This window comes from Pan paniscus, chromosome 4 (assembly GCF_029289425.2).
Source record: "Pan paniscus chromosome 4, NHGRI_mPanPan1-v2.0_pri, whole genome shotgun sequence".
NCBI lineage: Eukaryota > Metazoa > Chordata > Mammalia > Primates > Hominidae > Pan > Pan paniscus.
This window is the reverse complement of record NC_073253.2, coordinates 130,731,455-130,756,581: the sequence shown is the minus strand read 5'-3', so window position 1 is coordinate 130,756,581 and position 25,127 is coordinate 130,731,455. Positions and strand designations below refer to the sequence as shown.

At 50.3% G+C, this 25,127-nt stretch overlaps 2 protein-coding genes across 2 annotated transcripts; both read left to right on the top strand.

Moving 5' to 3' along the window:
* The first annotated feature begins 15,154 nt into the window (after positions 1-15,154).
* On the top strand, positions 15,155-24,461 carry TIFAB (TIFA inhibitor). Its single transcript, XM_057302348.1, has 2 exons — positions 15,155-16,467; positions 18,729-24,461. Exon 2 carries the CDS (start codon positions 18,739-18,741, stop codon positions 19,222-19,224), a length of 486 nt encoding a protein of 161 aa, XP_057158331.1. The 5' UTR covers positions 15,155-16,467; positions 18,729-18,738; the 3' UTR covers positions 19,225-24,461.
* On the top strand, positions 21,570-22,314 carry DCANP1 (dendritic cell associated nuclear protein 1). Its single transcript, XM_008954634.2, is given in 2 exon segments — positions 21,570-22,037; positions 22,039-22,314. Coding segments are annotated over 2 exon segments (744 nt in total).
* Positions 24,462-25,127: the final 666 nt, after the last annotated feature.

The window sequence follows — 25,127 nt, the reverse complement described above, 5'->3', positions numbered from 1 at the left end:
AGTCCAGATACTTGTGCTCTCAGCAGCCCTGGGCAGCCCCCCATCAGGACACATGCCCTCTGCAGAACCCCATATGGAGAACACAACCCAGAAGAGGGGAACTTAGAGTTAGATGTCAAATAGCATCACCCCATAGTTCCACCAGTAGCCCCATCACAGAGGTCCCTCTTGTTTCTTAGCCCCCACCTTGGTTCCCAGGACTTTGGTCAAGCCTTGGAGGATTCCCACTCTCCCTTTGCCTGGGCTATGAAGCATGCAGTCCTCGTGGTGCTGACCGCCGTCAGGGGCTCATGAGGGGTAGGCGCAGTTTGAGTTTTTAATATCTTGCCACTGGGTGCTCCTCCCTGGTCCGCTGGCAGCCTCCATCCACTCCAGGTCCCTCCAGACACACACCCTCCTTGGATCCATGGCCCACAGGATGCATCTCTAATGCCCCATCAGCCCACCGTGGCCTGTCAGTGTTGCAGAGACCAGCAGATGCTGCTGAGCCCTGAAGGATATAGTTTGGCATTCCAGGCAGTCTGTTTCCACTTGGGGACAGTGAGTGAAATTTAGCTCTTATTACTCAGACACTCCTCCCTCTGCATGCACATCTAATGAGGCAGTGCGTACCCCCGGACACACAAGCTGTTAAACTGCAGACAGGCTGCAGCTTTCCAGTGAGAGTGGATTTCAAGGGTGTATTTTTATAAGGAAGAAATGACATAAGCGTCCCTCTTTGTTATTTAAATTTCATGAAAATCAACTATAGATGGTGTGTAATTGAGCACAGAATAGGGCCCAGAATATATTCTGAAATAACGGGAGCCCTTTTATCAGGTTATATATGAAAAAAAATAGTCAAAGAAAAGCAAAATCTCCATGCAAAATAATGAACTATTTGAAGGAAGAAAAAAAAGAAAAAGGGGATGAAGTGCGCCTAGGAGAGTATTCAAGCAGCCGGTGTTTTTTTCTTGAGAAGTTTCTTGGGAGTGGAGTTTAGAGATGGTGTGGGTTGCAGTCACCATTGGTTGACTTGGGCTCAGAATCAGGCCGTACACATTACTTCAACCAGAAACCAGGCCAACGACATTGCAGGAGCCTTCCAAGGTGGATGACCCTATGTGAGGCCCGGAAGCACTGCAGGTCCTAAGAGGAGGCCTCCTACTGACCCTCCTCCCCACCCTACCCTCTGCACTTTCTGTCCTGTGGTCCCCGGAGGCCATGAGCCTGGGTAGCCAAGCACTCTGTTGGGAAATGAGAGCCGATCTGGGGGCTTGAGTCGGGTGGAGCCTGGTGGCGCCTGTGCTCAGGAGCTGGCCTGACTCCGGGAGGGTGTTCGCTTGCTGCTGTGGAAGGCTTCTTTGCACTGATATGTTCACAAGCGGCCCACAACAGGCCCCCTCTCTATCACCAGCAAAGGAGGGGCCTGACCCTGCTCTTCTCCACGCACCCTACTCCTTGTGCTCACAGCTCAGCTTCTCCTGATGGGTCACTCATCTCATGCCTGAGATTTGCCTTCTCTGAACCTCCATTATCCCATATGCCTAACGAGGACGAGAACGTCTCTGGAAAGGGTTGCTGTGAGGACAGCGTAGGAGACAGCGCTCAGCGTTCAGGCTCAGTAAGGTGCCAGCCACCTGATCGGTACTGAATGCAGACAGCACCTCCCTCTTTCTGGCAACCCCACCCCCCTCCACTCATTCCCTGCCGCCCCTGCTTCCTCTGGGGGCTCCCTGCAGCTGGAGCTCCCTGCAGAGGCCCGGGCCAGCCCTGAGGCCTGGCTGCGGTGGACGCCCTCAGAGCTAGGGCACCCATCTTCCAGAGAAGGTGCCCAGGCTGAGCTTCGTCGTTAAACTCCGCAGAGCCTAGAGGTGCAACCGGAAAGAACAAGTCCCCTGGAAACGACCCCGCTGCTGCCATCGCCACTGCTGGTGCTGCTGCTGCGGCAGGCCCTGGCTCTCCATGCAGTCTCCAGAATGCCCTCATCTACTCCCATTCATTTCTTGAGCACCACCTGTGTGCTTGGTCGTGCCTGGTCGTCTGAGGCACAGCCCTGCGGCAACACTAACTCTAGCCTTCTTCCCAGGAGGCGCAAGTTTAGAAATCTTCTTCCAGAAGGCGCAGTTTAGAAATCAAGTGCTCTCCGGTCCTAATTGCGGTCACACTGAGTTGCAGTGGCCCTGCGATGGCCTTGTATATCCTCTCCCAGGAAGGCTGAACACCCAGCACACAGGACAGACCCTGGTACTCAGCAGGTGCTCCATAAGCGTCTGTTAAATGCAGGACTGGAGCAGTGCAGAAACAGCTCTTGCTCTGAAATCGCAGGCGCTTCCCGGGGAGTCCCGCACCGGCGCAGACGGCGGATCCAGGGCGTGGAGGGGGCCGGGGAACGGGTTCAGAGTGCCATCTACCGGCAGTTCGTCAGACTGGCAGGAAAGGCCTTGGCCCTGCGGCGGGATGGAGCCCTCCAGACTGCGCTGTTTGCTACGCTGCTCCGGATCCATTCACTCTCCAACCGCTCTGCAATCACTTCGCAATCACCAGTAAACTTTGCCGCCTACTTGAGAAGAGAAAGGTAGGGCCCAGGAGTAATTAGCAAGTCCTGAATTGTGCTGAGAATATCCAGGAAGGGGGCTTGTCTTTCACCAGCTTCTCCTGCGGAAGGGATTTCCCCCAAATTCTCTTTATTGGGAGGCTTTGAGCAGGAGCCAATGACTGCAGTTCCTGCAGAACCGGGGCAAGGGCCTGCTCCCTGGGGGACCAGCAGGGGCTGGGGTTAGTCAGACCCAGTGGACATACCAACTCTGCCACTTACCAGCTGTGTGACTGAGAGCAAGTTACTCTCTGCGCCTTAGCTTCCCCATCTGTAAAACAAGCCCCATGATAGTACCCCATGGTAGGATAGTTAGGAGGATGTAAGCCAGATGTAACCCAGATGCCAGACACCCACTGTTCCCAAGGGTCTGGCTGCCCTTTAGTGTCCGATAGCAGAAGAGACCCAGCCTTCATCCTCCTTGGTCATCGTATGGCCAACTTTCATCCAGCTCCCCTCCCTCTGTGCCCTGGGAATCAACAGGTTGAGCTTGCCCACCCTGGCGATACCAGCTTGTGGCTGGTATTCCCTCATCTCACCTCCTGACTCAAGCTCCCCACTCTCCTTATCTCGGGTGATCTCTCGACATCTCATAACAAGTTTTCCCAGGCCCCACTGCTCCCCAGAATGCTTCGGCTCACACGTGGTCAAGACTGCTGCTACATCTTAAAGCAAAGTAGGACCAGACCTGACTGGGATAATACTAGGAGAGAACAACAGAGCATGATGGAAATCTGCAAACTAGCTCCTGGGTGCGACTAGGCTCAAAGTCCTGAAACCACAGCCCACAAAGGGGTTAGCATCCCCTCGAAGAGGGACTGCCCCAACCATATGGCCCTCTTCTCCAACGACACACTCCTCCAGCTTTCTGAGACTCTGTAAGGAAACTCGCTTCCTTTCTATTTCTGCAATTTCTCACATTTCTGCCCTGAGTGAAGACAACCTTTGCTGTGATTCTACAAAACAAAACTCTCAAGTGTTTTTCTTTTGCTGCCTGGAACCTCTGCATCCCAGAGCTGCAGCTTGGCTTTTTCTGTGTAAAATCAAATGCCCTGTTAATTTTTTTCCCTTTTTCAAAACACAAAGAATAGGCTGCTCTCAAAGATGCCTCCTACAGAAACTAAAAGTCTAATGGGCCAGGCATGATGGCTCATGTGTGTGATCCCAGAACTTTGGGAGGCTGAGGCAGGAAGAGGATCACTTGAGGCCAGAAGTTCGAGATCAACCTTGCAACATAGGTTGGTCTCTACAAAAAAAATAGAAACAAAAACTAGCCAGGTGTGGTGATGTGTGCCTGCGGTCTCAGCTACTGAGAAGGCTGAGGTGGAAGGATGGCTTGAGCCCCAGAGGTCAAGGCTACAGTGAGCTGTGATCACGCCACTGCACTCCAGCCTGGGCAACAGAGTGAGACTGTGTCTCAAAAAAATAAAGTAAAATGAAAATAAAATGACAACGGTTAACATTGATTTTCTGATTCCTAGTCCACGATCCTGTGTAAGCTGTGTGCCTGTTTATTCCTTCACCAGTTCCCAACAACACTGTAAGGCAGTCACCATTTTGTCTGCATTTTTTAGAGGAGGAAAATAAGTATACGAAGGTTATGGGGGTCCCCCACATTCACATAGTTAAGTGTCTGTCTCCAGATTCAAACCCAGGCAATCTGGCTTCTTAAAGCTTCACCTTTAGCTTAAAGGTAAAAGCACAGGATCTGAGATTTCAAAATGCTGGAGTCCCATCTTAGCTAGAACACCTTGTTACAAATGTGGGTGTTGAGTTTTCGCAGCATGGCTGGAGCATGGGAGGTGCCCAGCGTAAGGGGCACCTGGGGCCAGCAAAGCCTGTAGCCAGGCAATAGTGCACCAGAGAGGCAGCCTCCCATTCCACCCCTACCTCTCTAAGGGGTGATCTCTGAGTAAGGGGCATCTGTTAGCCTTGCCCCATCTCAGGCACCATCCTCAGTGGCTCACATCCCACTACAGCCGACATCCTTCAACAGCTCCTTTATTGTCTTGGAATAGAATCCAAACCCACTACCAGAATCTAAAAGGCCCTGCAAGGACTATCTAACCCCACCTGGTTTCCAGCCATCTCTCTGTTACTGCTCTTCCCTTCGCTTGCAGGCAGTTCCCTGTCTAACCAAGGCTGCTGCTTCAGGGCATTTGCACTCAGGACCTCTCGGCCTGCTGCCTTACTCCCTTCAGCCTCTGATGAACCAGAATCTCCCCAGGGGAGGTTTCTGAATGCACAGTCATCCCCCACCGCAGCTACATGCTCACCATTCCTATTCGTTTCCTCCTTCCTTTCCAGACTGTCTCTAGAATGCAAGCTTCCTGAAGGAAGGCTTGCCAAACGTGATAGGCTTAGTAGTGGCCCCAAAGACACACCCGCTTCCTAAACCCTGGAACCTGTGACTGTCACCTCATGTGGCAAAAGATGGGATCAAATTAAGGATCTTGAGATGGGGAGATTTCCCTAGATTATCTGGATTGACCCTAAATACAACGACAGTATCCTCATCACAGGAAGGTGGTGGGAGATTTCACACTCGGAGTAGAAGGCCACATGAAGATGGAGCAGAGAGATTTGCCCCAATAGAGAGACCCTGAGCACTTCAGTCTGTCTGGAACTAACACCAGCCAGCCAGGCTATCTGCCCCATGCCCCAACTCACGTGTAGACTTTGGCTCCTTCATGGTGATTTCTGTTATTTGGTTCTGCGGGGGCTCATGTCCTAAGGAAAAAATTACATTTTGGCTAACTAGGGTTTACCACACCTCACAAAAGGACTGCAAACTCAAAGGCTTACAGGAGCCTAGAACATAAAATAAATATATATGAAGCAGGACTGGGGGAACTGAGGCAAACTGGGATGGAGCGCCAAGCGTCTGCACCAGCAGACGAGTGCCCTGCAGGAACCCGAGCCCAGGCCAGCCTCATCTCCTGACTTTTCAACTGAAGCTGCAAAAATTGAGGGTTTTATTTCCAGGCTTCCAATTTTAAAATGTTGACAACTTGGACAAAATGTATACAATACCACACTGTGTGGCCCATAGTAGCTGCTAGTTTCTTCTTTGCGGACAGGGACCCACTGAGGCAGAAGGCACCAAATCCAGGTGGCTCCTAGCTTGATTGGGGTGCCTGTCCTGAACATTAGGACCACTTTCCCTGCAGGATCCATGGGGGAATTCGATTCTCCAAAGTTAAAACATCAGAATTCAGTTGAATTCCGATGCAGCTGCACGTCTGCAACAAACACTTCCAACAAATAATAGAGTTGTGACATTCATCATTCCAACAATGAGAACAAATACCAGAATTGAATAAAAAGTTGTGTCCTTGATTTTCCTGGGTGCTGTTGTTGGAAGGCGGGGGTGGGAGGCACCTCAGCTCCTATCTAAAAAATCATCCAGGCCAAGCAGTTGTCAATTAAAGACTGAGAAAGGGAGGAGGGAAAGGCAGCCCTACTCACATCTCGCAGGGCAGCTCTCCACCTGAGCTGAGGTGGGCAGAGTTAATGCCTCCAAGAGCCTTCAGCCTTGAAGAGGTGACATGGAGGTAGCTCTAGCCCTGCAGGGGAAGCAACTATGCCGAGTCCCTGAGAGCTGCCTGAGGGTGGGGACAGCTGTCTCCACCGAGCGTCGCGTCCTCTGAAAACACACAAGCAGGCAATTTCCTGTGCACAAAAGTTGCCCAACAGTGCCCCCTAGCACTCATAATGACATACCTTCTTAGAGTAGGGCCTGGGAGGTTTTAGAAAGTTATCTGAGAGAAGAGACTAGGGAAAAATCTGGTTCTCCAAGTCATACTTGCCAACAACATTTGGGTGTGTTGGGGTTGGCGAGCAGGAGTGGGTAGGGGATGGGGGGAAAGGAAGGCAGATTAAGGGTGGCATTTATCAAGCACTAGCCCTAGCATTCGTGCCAGGGTTCCCTGTTTCCAGGAGGACCAGATCATGGCTTACACTGAAGACACATTAAGGCTTGCCAAGGTTGAGCTGAGAGCCCCCAGGCTTGATTTAAAGGTGTTGGAGGCATTCCATGGTCTGTGGCAATCCCATCAGCAGTAGAACTTACCTGCAAATGGCTGAGCCACGATGGCCCTGAGCCTCAGTTAGAACCTCTGCAGCTCTACAAGCCACTTCTTACTGCAGATGGGCCCATAGCAAAGTATGTGCCCATCCCATGCCATGGCCAGCCAATTGCGGGCAGACAGCTAAAGGCCAAACACCAATGACAGGTTCTGAGGTAGGTTCCCAACACGTACACAGCAGACACCCTTCAGGTCAATGGCCAACAAAAAGAAACAGCCAAAGTCACTCAGTGAACCACTGGGTGACAAGTTGCCCAGGCCCAGTTGGTGATTTATGGCTCATGAGGTGATGCAGTCCCAGGGAGCTTCTGGAAAACTACTTGGAGAGAGCTCTGTAGGCAGGATTGCTCATTTTCTCATCACTTTTCCATTTTCATGATATAGTTCCCCCCTGGGGCAGAGGGAGGAGGAAAATGCTTTTTATATTATGGTAGTGGCCATGTGGAAAAGACATATTTCCCTCAACATTCGATTCTGAATGAAGACGCACATTTGTAAAGCATATGTGAAACATGTCATGCACGAAAGGTATGAAATATTTATTGTCATGGCTTGGGTTCGTTTTGTGAAATATCATAGGACAGGGAGAAAACTGTTAAAAGTGAGAAACTGCTGGGGAGAATGGGAGCTGCTGGCCTTAAGGATACCTTCACAAAGCAAGGCAGCAGACAGTGCTGGGAACAGAGTGGGGTGGCTGGAATATAGATTCATGTGTGCTTGTACTCGCATCAAGACTCTCTGGAAGGATACACAGGACACCATTACAGCAGTTACCTGTGGGGAGGAGTGTGAGAGAGACTTTCCTCTCTACTTTTTATTTTGAAAAAAAAAAAGTGAACTATGTGAATATGTTACCTTTTCAAAATGGGACATAAAAATAAAACAAAGCTTTTCATTTTGGAAGGCTCAATCATTGAAGAGAACTAAAACATTCAGAGCATATTTTGATGTAAAAATTTAAAAAATCTCAAAAACTAAATTTCCTCCCTCTAGCCATCCCTTTCTGTGTATCCAAAGGTTGTCCATCAGCTATGCTCCAATTGCTGCTTATCTGCTTCTCCAGCTCCCAGTCCTCTCTCTCAGGGCTGTCTTCCCCACAGCAACACCCCAGCCCCATGCTGCTGTCCTTGGCTCTTGGCTTTTGTTCTGCACTCTGAGAACGTGGAGGGCTGACCATGGCACTTCTCAGTGCAGCAGTTCTGTGGAGCCGGCTCAGCAATCAGTCTCTCTCGGTGAACAAATCTGCAGCCGGGGAGCCCAATGGGGTGAGGTGCAAGCTTGAGAAGTCTTTCCAACCCTTGAAGAGTTTGCAGTTCGGCTGGGAAAAGGAGACTCCGTTGTCTTTCAATATCTATTTCCCCTTCTCCTATAATAATAGAACCCTCCTTTTGTCATTGATCACACAGCTCCCAGGCACCCTGACAGCTAGGACTAGCCATTCCCTGAGACCAGCCAACAGGATGCAAGCAGAAGTGATTGGGCAATTTCCAGGACGCATCTTCCGAAGGAAAGGATGTGCTCCACGCTTGCCCCCTGCCCGTTCCCCCTGTTTGGATGTGGGTATGGTGGGGGTGAGCCATGTGAGGCCACATGGGCAAGGGCAATGCTCTAGGGTCGGCAGCGTGGCAAGGGGGAAGGAGGCTGGGTTGCCGACACTGTGGAGCAGCCATCGGGGCCCTGGGCTGCTCACACCTGGCCTATTAGGTGACTCTTGTTCAAGCCACTGCTTGAGATCCAAGTTTTCAAAATAACAGAGAGAGGGAGAAAGAGAGAGAATATGTAGAGAGAAAAATTTAGTAAAATGAAATAATGTAATGAATCTGGAAAAGACAAAATAGTAGATTGCCACTTTGTCTCTCTTCATCCAGATGCAGTCAGTCAATCAATACAGATCACAGTGAGGGATAGTTATTAGGTTAATGCAAATGTAATTCCAGTTTTTGCCATCGAAAATAATGGTGAAACCACAATTACATTTGCACCAACCTACTATTGACCCACTTATGCCTAGTGTTCCATTATTGGAACGCTAAGCATGTGGGAGTTATCTATATCCTACTGCTCAAGGTCATTACCAAGGTCTGATTGCAAAAATTGAAAAAATTGCAACCTCAGGCATAAATGGGTTAAGCTCTCACTCTAGCAGGCTCCATGTTCTGTGCTTTAGAAACACAATCTCATTTAATCTTTACTCTGTCGACATTTTACAGAGAAAAACTGTGGCTCCATGAGGTTAAATGACTTGCCCAATTCCCTTGGCTCATGAGAGGTGGTGCTGGGATTGGAACTCAGTCTCCCTGACCCCAGAGCCCATGATCTTGGCCACTGAGCCACACTGCCTCCCGAAGAACCCAGGTTTCAGGTTCTCTGGATGTGACAAGTCCCAAGCTTACAGCTGGACACTTGACCTCCTTACTTTGATGGCCTCCTGTGTCCTGGGGGCAGTGACTGCATATTTTTTATGAGGGGCTGTGGCTGTGCCCTAAGATGTAGGACACTCAGCAGGACAGCAGAGACAGGAAAACAAACTAGGTGATGAAGGTCAACATGCCACATCATCCGGCCTCTAGGGCTTTGGAAGAGTCGGGGAGAGACTGGAGGGAGGACCCAAGAGGGCTCGGGGCTAATACAGCAGAAACCTCAAGTGCCTCTGCAACAGCCTGGGAAGAAGCAGCCTGATCCAACTCCCTGTAGTCCTCTGGGGTCGCCGGCTCTCCCACATTTCTGCTCCTTTGCTCGAGCAGATCCCCCTCTTGGAATGTCCTCTTCTCCTTATCAACTTAGCCACTCCTACCAGTTCTTCAAGACTCAGCATTGGTATCAGCTCCTCAAGGAAGCCCTCCTCCACCCTGAGGCATGCCTTGGCAGCTCACCAGGACTCCTCCCATGGCACTTGCCCTACTGGTGCAGAGCCACCCAGGGTTGGGTGCAGAGGAAGCCAGGGTCTCTCTGGGCCTAGCCTCCTCCTTGGGAAGAGATCCAGGAGCCCCATGGGAAACACAAATAAACACACAGGAATTTGGCTTTAGAGGCATGTGGGGCAGAGTCTTGAAGCTGAAATCTGGCAAGCATCGGGCTCCTGCCTCGCTGCTGTTCTGTTCGTGGTCAGCTATTAGTCCCATGGGTTCAGAGCACATGTACACATAAGGATGGTCCAGGAGACCCAAAGCCTAGGGAGCCTGCCACCAAAGCCGCCACTCCCTGGAAGGTCCCAGCATCTCAATTCTCTACCCCAGACCCCAGGTTGCGTGGGGTCTGTCATCCACTCCAAAGTGAGGTTTCTGTCATTCACTGGATTTTAAATTCCAATTTTTATTTAATTGGTATAGGGGAATTAAAAGCAGACAATTCAGTTTTGCAAAACAAATTCACAGAAATTGCTGGAGGAATTTTCCTTTGTTTTGGCAAAATCAAGCCAGGTCACGCTACCCATGGTGATGGCAGCTTCCTGGGGTGCATTGGAGGCTCACAGCTGTGAAGCTGGGTTGGGCTATTTTTCTTGGCACCAGAATCCCCCTTGATTTTAGGGTTCTTCTGAGGAAGCCTCCAGCTCATGATGACTATTCCAGATTCAGGAGATGGCTTGAAGGTGTTAGAAGCAGTGTGAGATGGTGGACACTCGGCATGGGCAGCACAGGCCCCTCAAGCTCCCACACAGTGGAGTTCAGTGTTCCTGTGGGTATTAGCCAGCATTGTAATGAATCGGCTTTCTGGAAAGAGTTTTAAATGAGGAGCCAATACAAAAGTCCAGAAATGCTGTGGACCCTCTGGGTTTTGTGCACCTACCGTATTGGGAACGCAGAACTTTGCTGTGGGCTTTGAGTCTGTGGCCCAAACTCATTAGAAACAATGTTTGGTGGTGATGGTCTGGCCACAGCTTTATGTAGAAGCCCATGGTGGGGGAAAAAGAAACATAATAATCACATAACCCTTGCCCCCAAAATTTGTGACACCAGGAATACTTGGGAAAGTTCAGTGAGTGAGTGGCACAGAATCCAGTTCATGGGCAGGAAATGGCAGAATCCAAGCCTGGCAGGGAGCTCATGGCATAGAAGATTCATCGATCCTCTCATTAACACTTCCCTGAGATTTATACTGTTACAAACAATCCACACTGCTGAGTGGCTGCTTCCCCTGCCTCTGCTCCGACTCCTACTCTTAGCTCCATGCTCATTATGAGTGGGAGGGGCATTGGGTGTGGATTCACCTGGGGTCCATTCAGGGCATTTTGAGTCAGAGAAAGGAGGACCCCTCTCCCTCCTCCAGCGCAGCCTCCTGCCATGGCTTCCCCAACCTTTCAAACTATCCTCCCTCTTGGGCCCCAAGAGAGGATCAGTGGGTTTAGGGATGCTGCCACCTGGTGGCCACAGGCTATCGGGACTCAGCGGCCAGCCATGTTAGCTTGCTAGGGCTGGAACCAGGTACTCTCCGCTGAGTGTCACTGGTGGCCAGCGGGCTGGAGCACACATTTTGAGAAGGCCAGGCAGCTGGACTCCAGAGACACCCTACCTTTGAGGCCTGAAAGCTTCATGGTTAAACCCAAGAGTCTCAGAGACTGTGTTCAAATCCTGTCTCCGAAACTTCCCGGAAGGATGACCTTGAGCAAATCAACTACCTGCTCTGAGCCCCAGCTTCCTTATTTGTGAGATGGAGAGCTTTCCTGGACGTCAAGGATACAGGTCCCAGCAATTACTTGGAGACTTCCTTTTACTTTATTATAATATAAAATGGAATTTATAGGAAACTCATGCACATTAGGAATTCAACTCTAAAGCCATGCTTATTTTAAGCAAAAACTGGAGCTGTCTGAAAACTTAGGTTTTGTATGTGCGGTTGTTAAGTCTCCTCTGACAGCCCGTATCCCCAGGGTGCATTTTTGCTCTACCGTCAAGGGTTCTACTAAGAGCAGTTCTCACTTATCAATTCTCACCTCGTGCTTGGCACTTTCCACATATCTCATTGAGTCTTCACAGCAACAGCAATTTGTCCCCATTTTACAGAGCAGAAAACTGGTGCAGAAAGGCTGCACAACTTGCTTGAGTTGTTACACGTAGGAGCCAAGCCTCAGACCTGAGTCCTTCTGGCTGCAGAAGCCTCACTGGTCTGATGTTGGAGAAAGCCCTGGAGGTGGGAGTTTCAGGGGTTGCCTGGGGAGGCAATTGTTCTGTCCCTGAGCCCTCCCTGAGCACATGATGGGGGACATTTGCTGACTGATGTAATATGCCCCAGGATCCCAACACCAGATGCCCAACACCCAACCAGAGGCTGTCCTAGCCAAGGGAGCCAGGCTGAGTGAAACCGGCACTTCCCCAGCTCTTACGCTTCGGGCTCTTACTCTCCCTTCGTGAGACTTCCAGCTCCCATCTGCCTCCGGAAAGCCAACAACCAGCACTGTGTATGCATACTCCTACCCACAAACCTGGGGCATTCCTCCTGGCTTCTGAAAGATGCAGACTGGGCAGGACTTCTCCTTGCCAGGGAATTCCCTGGTTGTTTCAGTTCTCTTTCTTGTTGGAAACTGCTGTGACCCAAGTTATGAAGGACACAGGCACCATGAACACATGTCCTCTGGCCAGTCACCCTCCCACGCCAGGGCTGTGAGCACGGACATAGCCCTCCCCTCATGACTCACGATTACAACAGAAGGCAGTGGGAGGAAAATAGGCCCAGGGAAGAGATAGGACTTGCCTGAGGTCACATATCTAGAGATGACAAAGCTCCCTACCAGGCTTCTGCCCACTACCTTACTCTGCTGGTGGGCAGAAATAACTGGGGATCACTGAGGTCTTACCCAGACTGGAGCCCTGAAGATGAGGCCCTTGCCCAGGGTTTAGGGACGCTCAGCAGGCCAGGTGGTCTTTGGACCAGGGAGACTGATGAGAGGAAAGGCCCTGGAGCATGGCCAGCCACCTTCGCACAGTAGGCTCAGCCCCATCTATGTGCCTTTGCAGCCCTTGAAGTGCCTTGATGTAGCCATTTGGGTTTTCGGTCATTCATCTGTCTATCACTGCCCTGAGTAGGGGTGCGGTGCCGGCAAGAGGCCTGGGATCAAGTCTAGCTGCCTAGCCTACACATGGCTTCTCTCCCACCTTGGAGTGGCCATTCGAGTTTTTGATCATTCTAGCTACCTTGCCTGCACTTGGCTTCTCTCCTGCACAGAGCAAGCAGCAGGTCTGGCATGCTCTTAGAACTACTCCTTTAGGTTACTACTGCCTTCCATAGGTTTCTAGAGAAGGAGTCATAGCAAGTCCCCAAGAATTGTCAGGAGAGGATTTTCTCAGTGATCTGAGCTTTGCTCCCCACCCTTCCCCAGTACCAGGAAGAGCCAGGGTACAGGAGATGGGGGAAGGATACAAGAAAAGGCAATTGGAGAGATGCAAAGACCATGATGGGGACTTCACTGAGCTTCAGTCACCTGTCTTGCTTGGTCTGCCACCAAAGATCTTGTGGTTCTGGGGGCTAGCCCTGCCCCCTCACTGCCCTCCCCCCAGATCCCCCACCTCTCTGCTTGGCTTGCTATCGAGGGACCAGGAGCCACACTTGTTTCCAGACCCATATGACTGGCCCCAAGTATGACCCAGAGGGAGTATGTGGCACAGCTATCAAGCTATCTGGACCATGGAGGTGTATTGTGGCTAGGCCTGGGGACTGGAAGTCAGCTCACCTAAGTCCTCACCCAGCTGTGCTACAGATTTGCTGTGTAACCTTGGCTGGTCACTTCCCTTCGCTGAGCTTCCAGGTCAGTTATTTGAGCATCTGGCCCTGAGGATCTCAGGGTGGTCAGAAAAGGCCCAAGAGTGACCAGTGAGGCCTCCAGAGTAGCAGCCCACCGCCCGGAGAAGAGCAGACTCAGAGACCCTTAGAGGAAACAGCCTCCAAGGCCACCATGCTGAAGGGTCCCAAGTGCCTCAGCCTAGAAGAAGGCAGGAGGTGAGCTACTGGAATGGGTCAGTATCTGCCCAGGAAGAGCCAGTGCTGGAGCCCTTCTTCTCCCCTTCAATTTTACCCAACCCAGGTGCAGGCCTGGTCTGGGGCTGTCCTCATCCTCCCTACTTGGATGTCCTCCCTGTTCCACTGTGCCTTTCCAAGGCTTCTCAGCCTTCATTGTCATTGCTAATGTATTACTCCACTTCCCATCTATTAGCTTGTCACTAAGACATTATTATTCTTTTACTGATTATCCTAGAGATTATATCATGCACCTTTGACTTATTAGTGTCTACCTTAAATTGTAGTTTTATTGCATCCTGGACAGTGCAAGGACCTTGGGACACTATAATTACATTTTTACCCCTCCCACTTTTGATGTTATTGTTGTCATATACTTTAATTATACATATATTCTAAATACATTTTAAAATGTCATCATCCTATTAGCAAACTAACACAGGAACAGAAAACCAAACACTACATGTTCTCACTTATAAGTGGGAGCTAAATGATGAGAACTCATGAACACAAAGAAGGAAACGACAGACACTGGGGTCTTCTTGAGGGTGGAGGGTGGGAGGAGGGAGAGGAGCAGAAAAGATTACTATTGGGTACGGGGCTTAATACCTGGGTGATGAAATAATCTGTAAAACAAACCCCCATGACATAAGTTTACATATGTAACAAACCTTCACATGTACCCCTGAAACTAAAATAAGTTTCAAAAATAAAATGTCATTATTATTGTTTTTCATATGGTTAATATTCACTTTGATTTATATGAATATATCCATTTCCATTGCTCTTCATTTTCTTCTACATTTCTATGCTTTCATTTGGGATTACTTTTCTTCTGCCTGAAGAACACTAGAATTTACTTTAGAGTAGGTGTACTGTTGACAAATTCTTCAGTTTTTGTGTGAAAATGACTTTATGTCATCTTTATTTTTGAAGGATTCTTTATCTGGGCATGGAATTCTAGGTTGGCGGTTACTTTAGAGCAAAATATCTTCAACAAACCAGGAATAAATGAAAACATCCTCAATTTGAAAAAGAACATTTGCAAAAATCCTGCAGTTAACATCATACTTACTGATAAGAAACCAGAAATTTTCCCACTAAGATCAGGAGCAAGACAAGGACATTTCCTCTCACTATTCTTTTTCAACATCGTTTAACCAAAAAGTTTTAACCAATGAAGTAAGATTAAAAAGGAAAAAAAAGTATACATATTGGGAAGGAAGAAAAAAACTGTCTTTATTTGCAGATGACGTAATTGTCCATGTAGAAAATCCAAAGGAATTGACAAAAAAGCTCCTGGAACTAGTAAGTGATTAAAGGACGATTGCAGGATACAAGATTAATACATAAAATCAATTACTTTCCTATATGCCAGCAATGAACAAGTGGAATTTGAAATAAAAAACACAATGCCATTTCCATTAATATTCAAAAAAGAAATATTTCTGTATAAATCTAACAAAACATGTACAAGATCTATATGAGGAAACCCATGAAACTATGATGAAGGAAATCAAGGAACTGAACAAATAGAGAGATATCCCATGTTCATGAATAGGAAGATTCAATACTGTCAGGATGTCAGTTCTTCCCTCCTTTATTGATAGATTTGATGAAGTCTCATCAAAATCCCAGCGAGTTATTTTGTGGCTATTAACAAACTGATTCTAACATTTATATAGACAGACAACTCAAAAGAGCCAAGACAAAATTGAAAGAGAAGAACAGAATTGAAGGACTGGCAGTACCCAACTTTAAGACTTACTACAGAGCTGCAGCAATCAAGACAGTAAGGTATTGGTGAAAAAATAGACAAATAGATCAATGATACAAAGTAGAGAGCCCAGAACTAAACCCACATGAATACAGTCAACCAATCTTTGACAAAGGAGTAAAGAGAAAACACTGAAGGAAAAAAAAATGGTCATTTCGGAAAATGGTGCTGAGACAACTGAACATCTATAAGCCAAAAAAAAAAAAAAATCTAGACACAAACCTTACACATGTCATAAAAATTAAAATGTACGTATAGAACTATAAAACTCCTAGGAGATAACGCAGGTGACTTGAACACACTGGTGGACTACGAAATGCTGGGCTACGTGAAGGGTTAGTACCTTCACATTCCAGGGCAGCCAGAGCCCGCAGTGCTGGACAAGCGACCATCTTCACCCCTTCCAAACTGCATGCAAATAGGCAGAGCTCGGGCGATGGGGAGTGGGCATGAGAGACCACCTTCTCACTGTTCTGCAGGAGAGACCATGTTCTATGAGTGGCCATTTACTGCCCTCTCCATCCTCCCCATCCCCAGGCCCTGCCCTCTCCTGAGACCCTCAGGGAAGTGCCATGTTGCCTACAGTTTCCTTGGCCAACCTCTATCCAGCCAGAACGCTCTCCTCATTCTCCCACACTCAGGGGACTCTCCTGTCCCATAGCCCTCTGTCCCAAAAAGCTCTTTTTTTCTAACATGCCTGGGCTGCTTTGACCCCATCCTACTGGCAGGTGGAGAGGAACTTTGCAGATACCCTGGGTGCAGGTCCTAAGGTCCCTGGGGGTGGGGTAGGAGAGGCTGGCAGAACTGAAACCCAGGAAGGCAGGCCATCTGTCTCAGAAGGGGCCCCACGCTGGGGTTTCTCAAACTCTCAGCAGTGGAATTGCACTTCTGCAATGAAAAATTACACTTCTATTTTCTTTCCTAAAGGGAAAAAGGAAGAATGCAACAAAACTGAAGTATGTTCTGCCACGTTCCTGAACTGCAGCCATAAGAGCCCTCCCAGCCCTACCCAAACCAGCCTACTCCCTCTCAAGAGCTCACAGCTGCAGGACTAGAGCCAGATGTGCCCTGGCAATAAGGTAAGTAGAAGCCAGAGGGGCTTGAACCCATGGGGAGAAGGGAGGGCCTGGTGGGGCTGGGAGGAGGGCTCCCCTGAGACACACATTCTGGAGTGTCTTCCTCCTGCCCCATCCCAAAGGCTGGATTTGTAGGGCTGGGTTTCTGTTTCCCCAGAACACCTGGGATCCAAAAGACACAGGACAGCCTGTCGTGGACGGGCTCCTCTTTGGTGGGAGATTTCTGTTAGCTCTGGATGGAGCAGAGAGTAAGGCCACACAGCAACAGTGAATCTTTCTTCCTGAGGGATTCTTTCAGGGTCTCTGTGCCGTGATATTAGTTTCTGGGATTGAACTCTTGAGTTTCTAGCCAGGCCTGACAGCATGGGTTGCCCAGCCCACCTGTCCTGGGCTCAGCCTGTAACGCATACCTCAAGAAAAGGCTTTCTGGCTGGGCGTGGTGGCTTACGCCTGTAATCCCAGCACTTTGGAAGGCCGAGGTGGGCAGATCACCTAAGGTCAGGAGTTCGAGACCAGCCTGGCCAACATGGCGAAACCCCGTCTCTACTGAAAATACAAAAATTAGCTGGGCATGGTGGCGGGCACCTGTAATCCCAGCTACTGAGGAGGCTGAGGCAGGAGAATCCCTTGAACCTGGAAGACAGAGGCTACCATGAGCCAAGATCATGCCGCTATACTCCAGCCTGGGTGACAGTGCGAGACTCCATCTCAAAAAAAAAAAGAAAAAAGAAAAAAAAGAAAGGCTTTCTGCAGACTATGGCCAGATGGGGTGTGGGTAGAGGCATATGTGTGTCTGTGCCTTAGGGGAAAGGGGGTGCCCTCAGGCCTCTGATACTGAAAGGGTGCCCTCACTATCAGACTAAAAGGTCCCAGCCATTAACCTACTGCATCTAAAAGGCAGGAGGGGCAGCAGGTTCAAGACCTGGAGGGACATTGAATTCAAGCCACCTGCAACAGGCTCACTGTCCCACAGCCTTTGAGATATGATCCCATTTGTGGTCTCTCTGGGTGATTTCACCATGTGTGTGTGTGGGCTTCTCATTTAGCCACTTGGCAAATGTGCCCCTGGACATTTATGGTGGCCAGGCCCTATTTGTATGGGGCAGTGGGACATGGGGCAGCAAGAACCACAGCCCAGACCATACCCAGCCCTTGGGAGGCCTCAGGGGCAGGAAGAGAGGAGCTCAGGGAAGACAGGACAAGGGCCCACAGAACTTGGGCATGAAATGCAAAGATGGAATGAATGGAGAGTAAGGTTGGCCAGGTGTCCTGGGGGATTCTCCCTGTTGTGGGAGTCAGAAGGCAGCGAAAGGTCACCTTCCCCAGGGAAGGGAGCTTCACAGGAGAGGTAACACTTGAACAGGGCCTTGAACCGTAGGCAGTATTTGGACACAGAGTTTGGGATGGAAGATGCATTCTTAGGAGAGAAATAATGTGAGCAAAAGCCTGGTACCCAGAGAATGTATAATTAGTTATTCAAATCCACTCAACCCTTGGTTCCTGTTGAAGATGATGGCAGGTCCTGGGCCACAGGGCGCTGGTGGACATAGCAGAGTTTGTGTTCCTCAAACCCATGCAGGAGCAAAGCTGGCCATTGTGAGTGGCCTTCCAGCAAGTGCCCATAGTAACCCCTCAGAATGTGCTAGCTGTTTACTCTTCACCAGGGTTTCTAGGCAGCCTTTCTGGTGGCCAGGACTAGGCTAAGCATCCTCCTTCTGTGTCCTTCCACACATCCTGATGCTAGAAACACCTCTCTCCTCCACCAGTGGGTGCTCCCAAGAGTCAGGGCTCGGTTCGTTGTTGAATCTGCTTCTCCCCAGCAGCTGGTTCCCTGCTTGGCTCAAAGGAGAACTCAGCAAGGGTTTGTTGTGTGACTGTCAGATACAAGGAAGATGTAGCCAGTCTGTCTACCCTTTCCTTTCCAAGAAGCAGGGCCAAATTGTCTCCAAATAACCAAAAGATTACCAAATCCCCACCCTGCAAGCCAGCATGCCTTATCCCTTGCATAGACAAGGACAGATATATCTATACTACAGAAATCCAAAAGTCAGAGAGAGTGGGTGGCATGTTCTATTCAGAGTATGGGAGAGACTAAGCTCATGGCCTTCCACACCAATTCCAGCCTTGGCTCCATCCTGGCTTGGGCAGAGTGATTGTATGAACAGGCACAGGGCCCCTGAGGTGGGCAAGTGTGTCTGGGCTCAGGGAGCCACAGACGTCTCTGACTGAAGCTGAGCCTGTGTGTCCATGTTCCATCTTCCCAGGACTTCTTCCATGGAGAAGCCCCTCACCGTCCTGCGAGTCAGCCTGTACCATCCCACGCTGGGCCCATCTGCCTTTGCCAATGTCCCACCACGGCTGCAGCATGATACCAGCCCTCTGCTTCTCGGACGGGGGCAGGACGCCCACCTCCAGCTGCAGCTCCCTCACCTCTCCCGCCGTCACCTGTCCCTGGAGCCCTACCTGGAGAAAGGCAGTGCCCTGCTGGCCTTCTGCCTCAAGGCCCTGAGCCGCAAGGGCTGTGTGTGGGTCAATGGGCTGACGCTGAGGTACCTGGAGCAGGTCCCCCTGAGCACCGTCAACAGGGTCTCCTTCTCAGGCATCCAGATGCTGGTTCGCGTAGAAGAAGGCACATCCCTGGAGGCTTTTGTCTGCTATTTCCATGTCAGCCCTTCACCCCTGATTTACAGACCTGAGGCTGAGGAAACTGATGAATGGGAAGGCATCTCCCAGGAGCAGCCTCCCCCTGGTTCAGGGTAGCAGATCCAGGTTGCCTGGGGTTTCTCCACGGCCCTTCCCAGACTTGGGACAGCCCTCTCCAGCCAAGACCTGGAGGAGGAACAGAAATACAGCTCCAGAGGGAACCCCCAGACAGTGCACTCTGCTAGCCCTGCCACTAGAGCAAGCCTTTGCTAGATGAAACAGGATTTCAAATACTTGAGCTGTATCATGCAAGGTTGACAAGCAAAACCCACTGGCTGCCTTACTCATAATGAACCAATTCTGCAAACACCGAACAAATAGCCCAGGGTGGAGAAGCACCCTCTGTGGCCAGAGCTATGCAATGTAATGGGAACATCATATACTTTTAGAGGCCCTGAGGGGTTCTGGGGAGCCTCTCTCAGCATTTCCACACATTTCTCCCTCTTGTCTGACTAGCAGTTACTTTATGTGGTTCATTTTGTGTGCTGCTTAAGAGCAGGAGTTTGAGGTTGCACCAGGAATGCGTGGACACATGTAACAATTACATTTGTGGTAGCTTGGGGTTACCTTCAGCTTTCAAATACCCACAGGCACGCGGGGCTTAGGGAAGCCTGAGTGTAATAAACTGCAAGTATTTCATTAAGCTGGCACACCCAATAGGATTCCCTGATCCCCAGATGGGCCACATGCACGCCACGCTGTCATGCAGACGTGGGGGTGGGAAATATAGACGAGGTGTAAGAGGAAATTGGAAAGGTGGGACTCACATTTCTGGAAAGGATGCAGGCAGGGCTCAGGGTTTCCTGAAGATGGGAGCTGGGAGCTGGGCCTGCCTGGAAATTCATTGTCCCCATTATCATCCTCATCCTCACACTCCGCATTCTCTGTCCCTTCTGGATCAAGGCCTTGGTTGACTTGAGGGCAAGGTCTTTAGGGAATGAGGGGATGGGGTGGGGGTTTGTGTAAGAACTCAGCCCAGCAGTTATTTCGCTCAGGGTGAGTCACACACCAATGGGGGTGGGGGAATTCCTTCCAAATAAGGGACTCGTTAGGAGCCAGGTACGCCAAGGGCGGGAGGATTTTCTCGGTGAACAAGGGGAGCAGCTATTTGCCACGCCATGCTGAGAAGGGGAGAGTGTGGTTTAGAAACAACGTTCACTAGTGTGATGCAGGGAGGGATCTACATGGTCACCATGATCCCAGACCCCACTCTCCAGGGAATCTGAGGCACCAAGGGCACAGCCCTGTTCCCCTGGCTGACTCAAATCTCTGGGTCTGTAGCTGTCAACAATTTCTGTTTTCTGCCCAAAAGGATGATCGTTTTGCACCCAGGGCAAGCTACAAGGAGGTCCAACTTCACTCACAGGCCCTGAGCATCTTCTCCATCAGGAAAACAGAGGTGGGCAAGACCCAGGCTTGCCCTGGTGTGGGAAGCTTCCTCTCTAATAGGGATGAAGCAAAAACACTCAGATCACAGCCACAAGGCAGGGAGAGCAGGGCTGCTAGGAAGGGGCTGTCTGATGCTGTGAATGACCCCTTGGGACCCCCAAAGCAGTTCCTCATTCATTCAGCAAACCTTCACCAAGCACCCACCTTGTGCCAGATCTGTGCAAAGCCACGGAACTGAACCAGAAGTGAATAAGGCAAACTCCCTCAGGGAGTTTACCTTGCACTCAGGAAAGTCAAGCATTCAGGAGTGCATTACTTATTTGATCACTACTATGATTAGTGCTATAGTCATTGTATTTTTCTCTCTCCTCCAGCTGGGCTCACATTCTCTTGTTAAGTGGCCTTGCCTGTTGAGTGCCTACCATGTGCTTAGCACTCTGCTAGGTGCTGTGTGTATTAACTGCACTTTACAGATAAGGAAACTGAGACTTGGAAAGGTTACATATCTTGCCCAACATCACACCATCAGTAGCTATGTGATTTGGGCAAGTGATTTAGTCTGCTCTTGCCTCTATTTCTCCCTCTGGAAAATGGGTAAGATAATAGTACTACCTGCTAGAGTTATGAGGGTCTTAGAAGGTGACACCTGTAAAGCATTCAGTCAGTGCCCAGCACACACTTAATAAGGGTTAGCTACTATCATGAGACCTGAGAGAGGAGGGCTCACCATCCACACGGAGCTAAGGAAGACTCAAACCCCAGTAAGCTGGCTCCAGAACCCAAGGGCTTACCTGTGCTCTGTGATTCCCCAACTAGGGATTTAGTTGTAGCCACAGACCTGGTAGGCAACAGGGAGGGGATTTTAATCTGCTCCTTGCATCAGAAGGTCCAATAGGCAGGGTTAGTATAATGGGAGATGCCCTGGTAGGGCTGGCAAGGAGAAGAAGCCACATGTATTTTGGTCTGATGAAAAGCAGCAGTGATCTGTCACTGACCAAAATGGTCCCCCAACTATGCATTACGGAGCAGCAACCCACATACAGAACTCGAGAAGCCACGGCCTGGAGACTGTACCTGGACACCAAAGACTGGAGAGAGGAGCTGGTGGGGAAACCCCAGAGTCCCCAGGGTGCCACTCCCCAGCTCCACCAGAGAACATTGGGAATGAGCTGCTGGCCCTGAGTGCCCCTCTCCAGGGCCTCAGTGAGGGTCTCTCCCCTCCAGGGAGGAACAAACCCTTGCCAGCTGGGGTCCTGCGAGAGGGGGCAGTTCAATTCCTCCACAGGGGACTCTGCAACTCCGATCTTTCGAGTGAAGCATCTGCGAGGCCCTCAGGGACCCAGGATGAACTGCATAGCAGCTGAAGGAAGACAGGCCAGACCAGGCGGGAGGGAGCCAGGAAACATCTGGTTTGTAGTTTCAGACTCTACCCGTTCACAGTTCACACAGTCTCCCCGGGAAACTCACACCTTGCCCTTAAACTTGTACCAAGTTTTTAAGGCAGTTAAGCTCTGCCCATCCGAGACTTCATTTTTCTTGACTAGAAGAAAATCACTGAAATCATCAGATCCATGGCACCCACCTTCACTTTCTCCTAACAGCTGGAACCGTCAGGCTGGCTTCAGGGCCTGGTCTTCGCACTTGATATCACTATCCCTCACCTGCTCAGACAGCCAGAGCAGGCGGGTGAGTTCCTCCCAACAACCTCCACTGCATTCTCTCAGCTCCCACCACAGGGCAGCCCACGTGCCTGAGTGAACATGTGTGCGTGTGCACACACGCAAGTATGCACAGACACACACTAAACACGAACATACAGTGCACATGAACGCTGCTCCCAGCTAGGGCCCTCTGGTCAGACTGCTGCCTGGGTTAGAATTCTTGTCCCCACCCCCACTTACTATAGTTCTGTGATCCTGGACAAGTAACTGAATCTCTCTGTGCCACAGTTTCTTCTTGTAGAAAATGGGAAAGATCACAGTACTTACCTCCTTAGAGTCATCGTGAAGGTCAGTTTGAGGCATCACAAATTTAAGGCACCCAGACATAAGGGTCAACAGGGTTAGCTATCACTGTCCAGTTTGGTGGGAGGAGCTGAATGCATGTAGGCACATGGACCCAGTCTACACTCAGGCACAAAAGGAGCTACATTGGTTACATTCAGGCATACCCCAGAGCACTACAATTCTGAGACATTGTCTGGAAATCTAGAAATCATCTCCTTGCCCTTTAAGGTATTTTAACCCTCACATTCCTCTGCTTTTCCAAGAATGTGAATCTTGCCAAGCTGTCCGTGAGAGACACGGGCTCCCCTCGAGGGAGACTTGCAAATGCTCCATAAACAGCCACAGTGTGGGGCTCTGCCATGAGGAAGTCACAGCAGACACGCTAGACAGCATAGTCCTGGATGCAACCTGGAGGAAGGGAGGCCCATGGTGGCGCACTCACTCCGTGCCTGTCTGCCCGGTGAGAACTCAAGTTCCTTGCAGACAACGGCCATGGGTTGTTGGCTCTTGTGTTCCCGGTGGCCTTCGCAGAGCTGAACAGAGGACAGATGCACAGACAGCAGGGGTTCTGGTGGTCAAGGCAGCAGTCCCCTTGGATACTAAAGTCTCAGCCAGGCCCCTCAGGCCCGGCATGGGCAGTGCGAGGCCCATAGTGGTGGGAAGCCAGTTGTCCAGCTGGGGTGAGAAGGCCGCGAAGCCATGGGCAGACAGGAAGTGGAGGTGAATGTCTCTGCCTCCTGTAGGCCTCAGCAGGGACAGCACAGACCCTCTGGCTGGGGCAGCGCAGACCCTCTAGCTGGGGCAGAACAAGGCTGGTGCTTCCTTCTAGTCCTTGAGACTTTGTAGCTCTAACTCAAGCAAAACCCTGGGGTTTTGGGATTCTGTGTGGTGACTGCTGAGGAAGGTTTATGGATTTGACAGGGTGCATGTCACAGAGAGACAGTTCTCAGTCAGCACTTCCTGTCCCCTGCAGAGGCTCATAGGGGACAGCCCCTGCCAAGGAGACCCTGGAGGGGCTCTGAGGATAGCAATCAGAGGTTGGGCTGGCTGGACTGAGCCCAGGCCTGTTGCCCACCAAGTCTCCATAGGTTCTAGTCTGACCCCTCTCTCCACACCTGGGCTATGCAGGCCAGCCAGTGCAGACCACCCCCGACGCGTCCACTTGCAACACCCGCCTCACTGTGCCAACACTCCATCCACACAGGAAAGGACTGAGAAGGTGATGCTTAACCCAAAGGAGTGAGTTTCATAGGATTGGTGGCTTTAACAGTTTCACAGCAGGACACTGAGGGAATATTTCCCTATCCGTTCAAATGGACGGTCACTACAGAAACGTGTGGAGCAAGACTTTGTCAAGGGGCTGTTTCCAGGTCTCCTGGTGTCTAAATAACAGAGCTAGGATGGGAACTGAGAACCGATTCTTTCCACAACCGCCCACTGAGCAGCAAGGCTGCAGCCAGCAAAGAGGTGCGGAGGCAAGCAAGCTCCATGTGGTGGGGACAGCGCATTGCGACCTCCACCACCCCTGCAGTGGGCTGCCAGCTGGGCCACCTGTCTTCCACTGTATCTACTGTACGAACTTCTCCAGCTCTGCTCTGTTTTCTCTTCCTCAGCATCCACCCCGTGACAGGTAGCGGTGGCTGATGTCGCCACAGTACCATGAGGTTAACAGGTCCTCCCTCCAGCTTCCCTCATGGTGGCAGCCTCACCTGCATTGCAGCAGTTCGCCGGACACCGCACCAGACCCTCAAAACCCATCCAAGACTGTGGGAGGAGTAAACAACCCAGCCCAGTTAAGAGGAGATGCCGAATTTAATGAACCCTATTTGAATTGCAGGGCTGTGATTCCTCTTACCTTTAACGTGAACTCACAGACGGATTAAAGTGAAATAAAACCTACCATTTGAGTTACATTCTCAGCTGATTGGAAACATGCATTGCCTCCCCATGACCGGGCCGTGAGAAGGGAAGTTATTATCTTTCTTTAGAGTTTGTAAACTCTTTATGGCTGAGGCAGCTTTAATCCTGCTGGGGGAAAAAAAGATCCGGGAATCAATTGCTCCTATTTACCTTTGTTTTCCAATCACATGCTCCAGTGGGAATAAAACATCCTAAGTGAGGGGATGTGGGGAGCCAGGTGATCCCTGACAGAAGAGTTTGATTATTTTCTTCTCTAGGCATGTGAATTGAAGGAACTTTAGAGTTCTATTTGGCAAGGGGGCTCATTTCACAAAAATGTGCACCCCAGTAAGGATATCAGCACTCCTGGGCCATTACTGGTTCCTCTGCCTTTTCTTTCCAGAGGAAATGCCCTCCATTCCCCAACCATGCCCACTTCTTTAAGGGGTGCTTGCAGCAAAGGGCCCAGCTCCAGGCATTTGGCCAGGAAGGAGTCCGAGTACAGGCAGATTTGAATCCAAATCAAATCAGTCCAGGAATGAGGAGAAAACCTGTGGAGACTGGGGCTGTGGAGGAGGCTCTAGGCTCTCTTTCCCCCTCTCCCGTTTCTCTGATCCTCCCTGTGTGTTACCTGACAACACAGTTCACATGCAGCAGGTCCCAAGT

Coding starts and splice junctions, on each gene's coding strand:
- TIFAB (XM_057302348.1), top strand. CDS start 18,739: ATGGAGAAGCCCCTCACCGTCCTGCGAGTCAGCCTGTACCATCCCACG.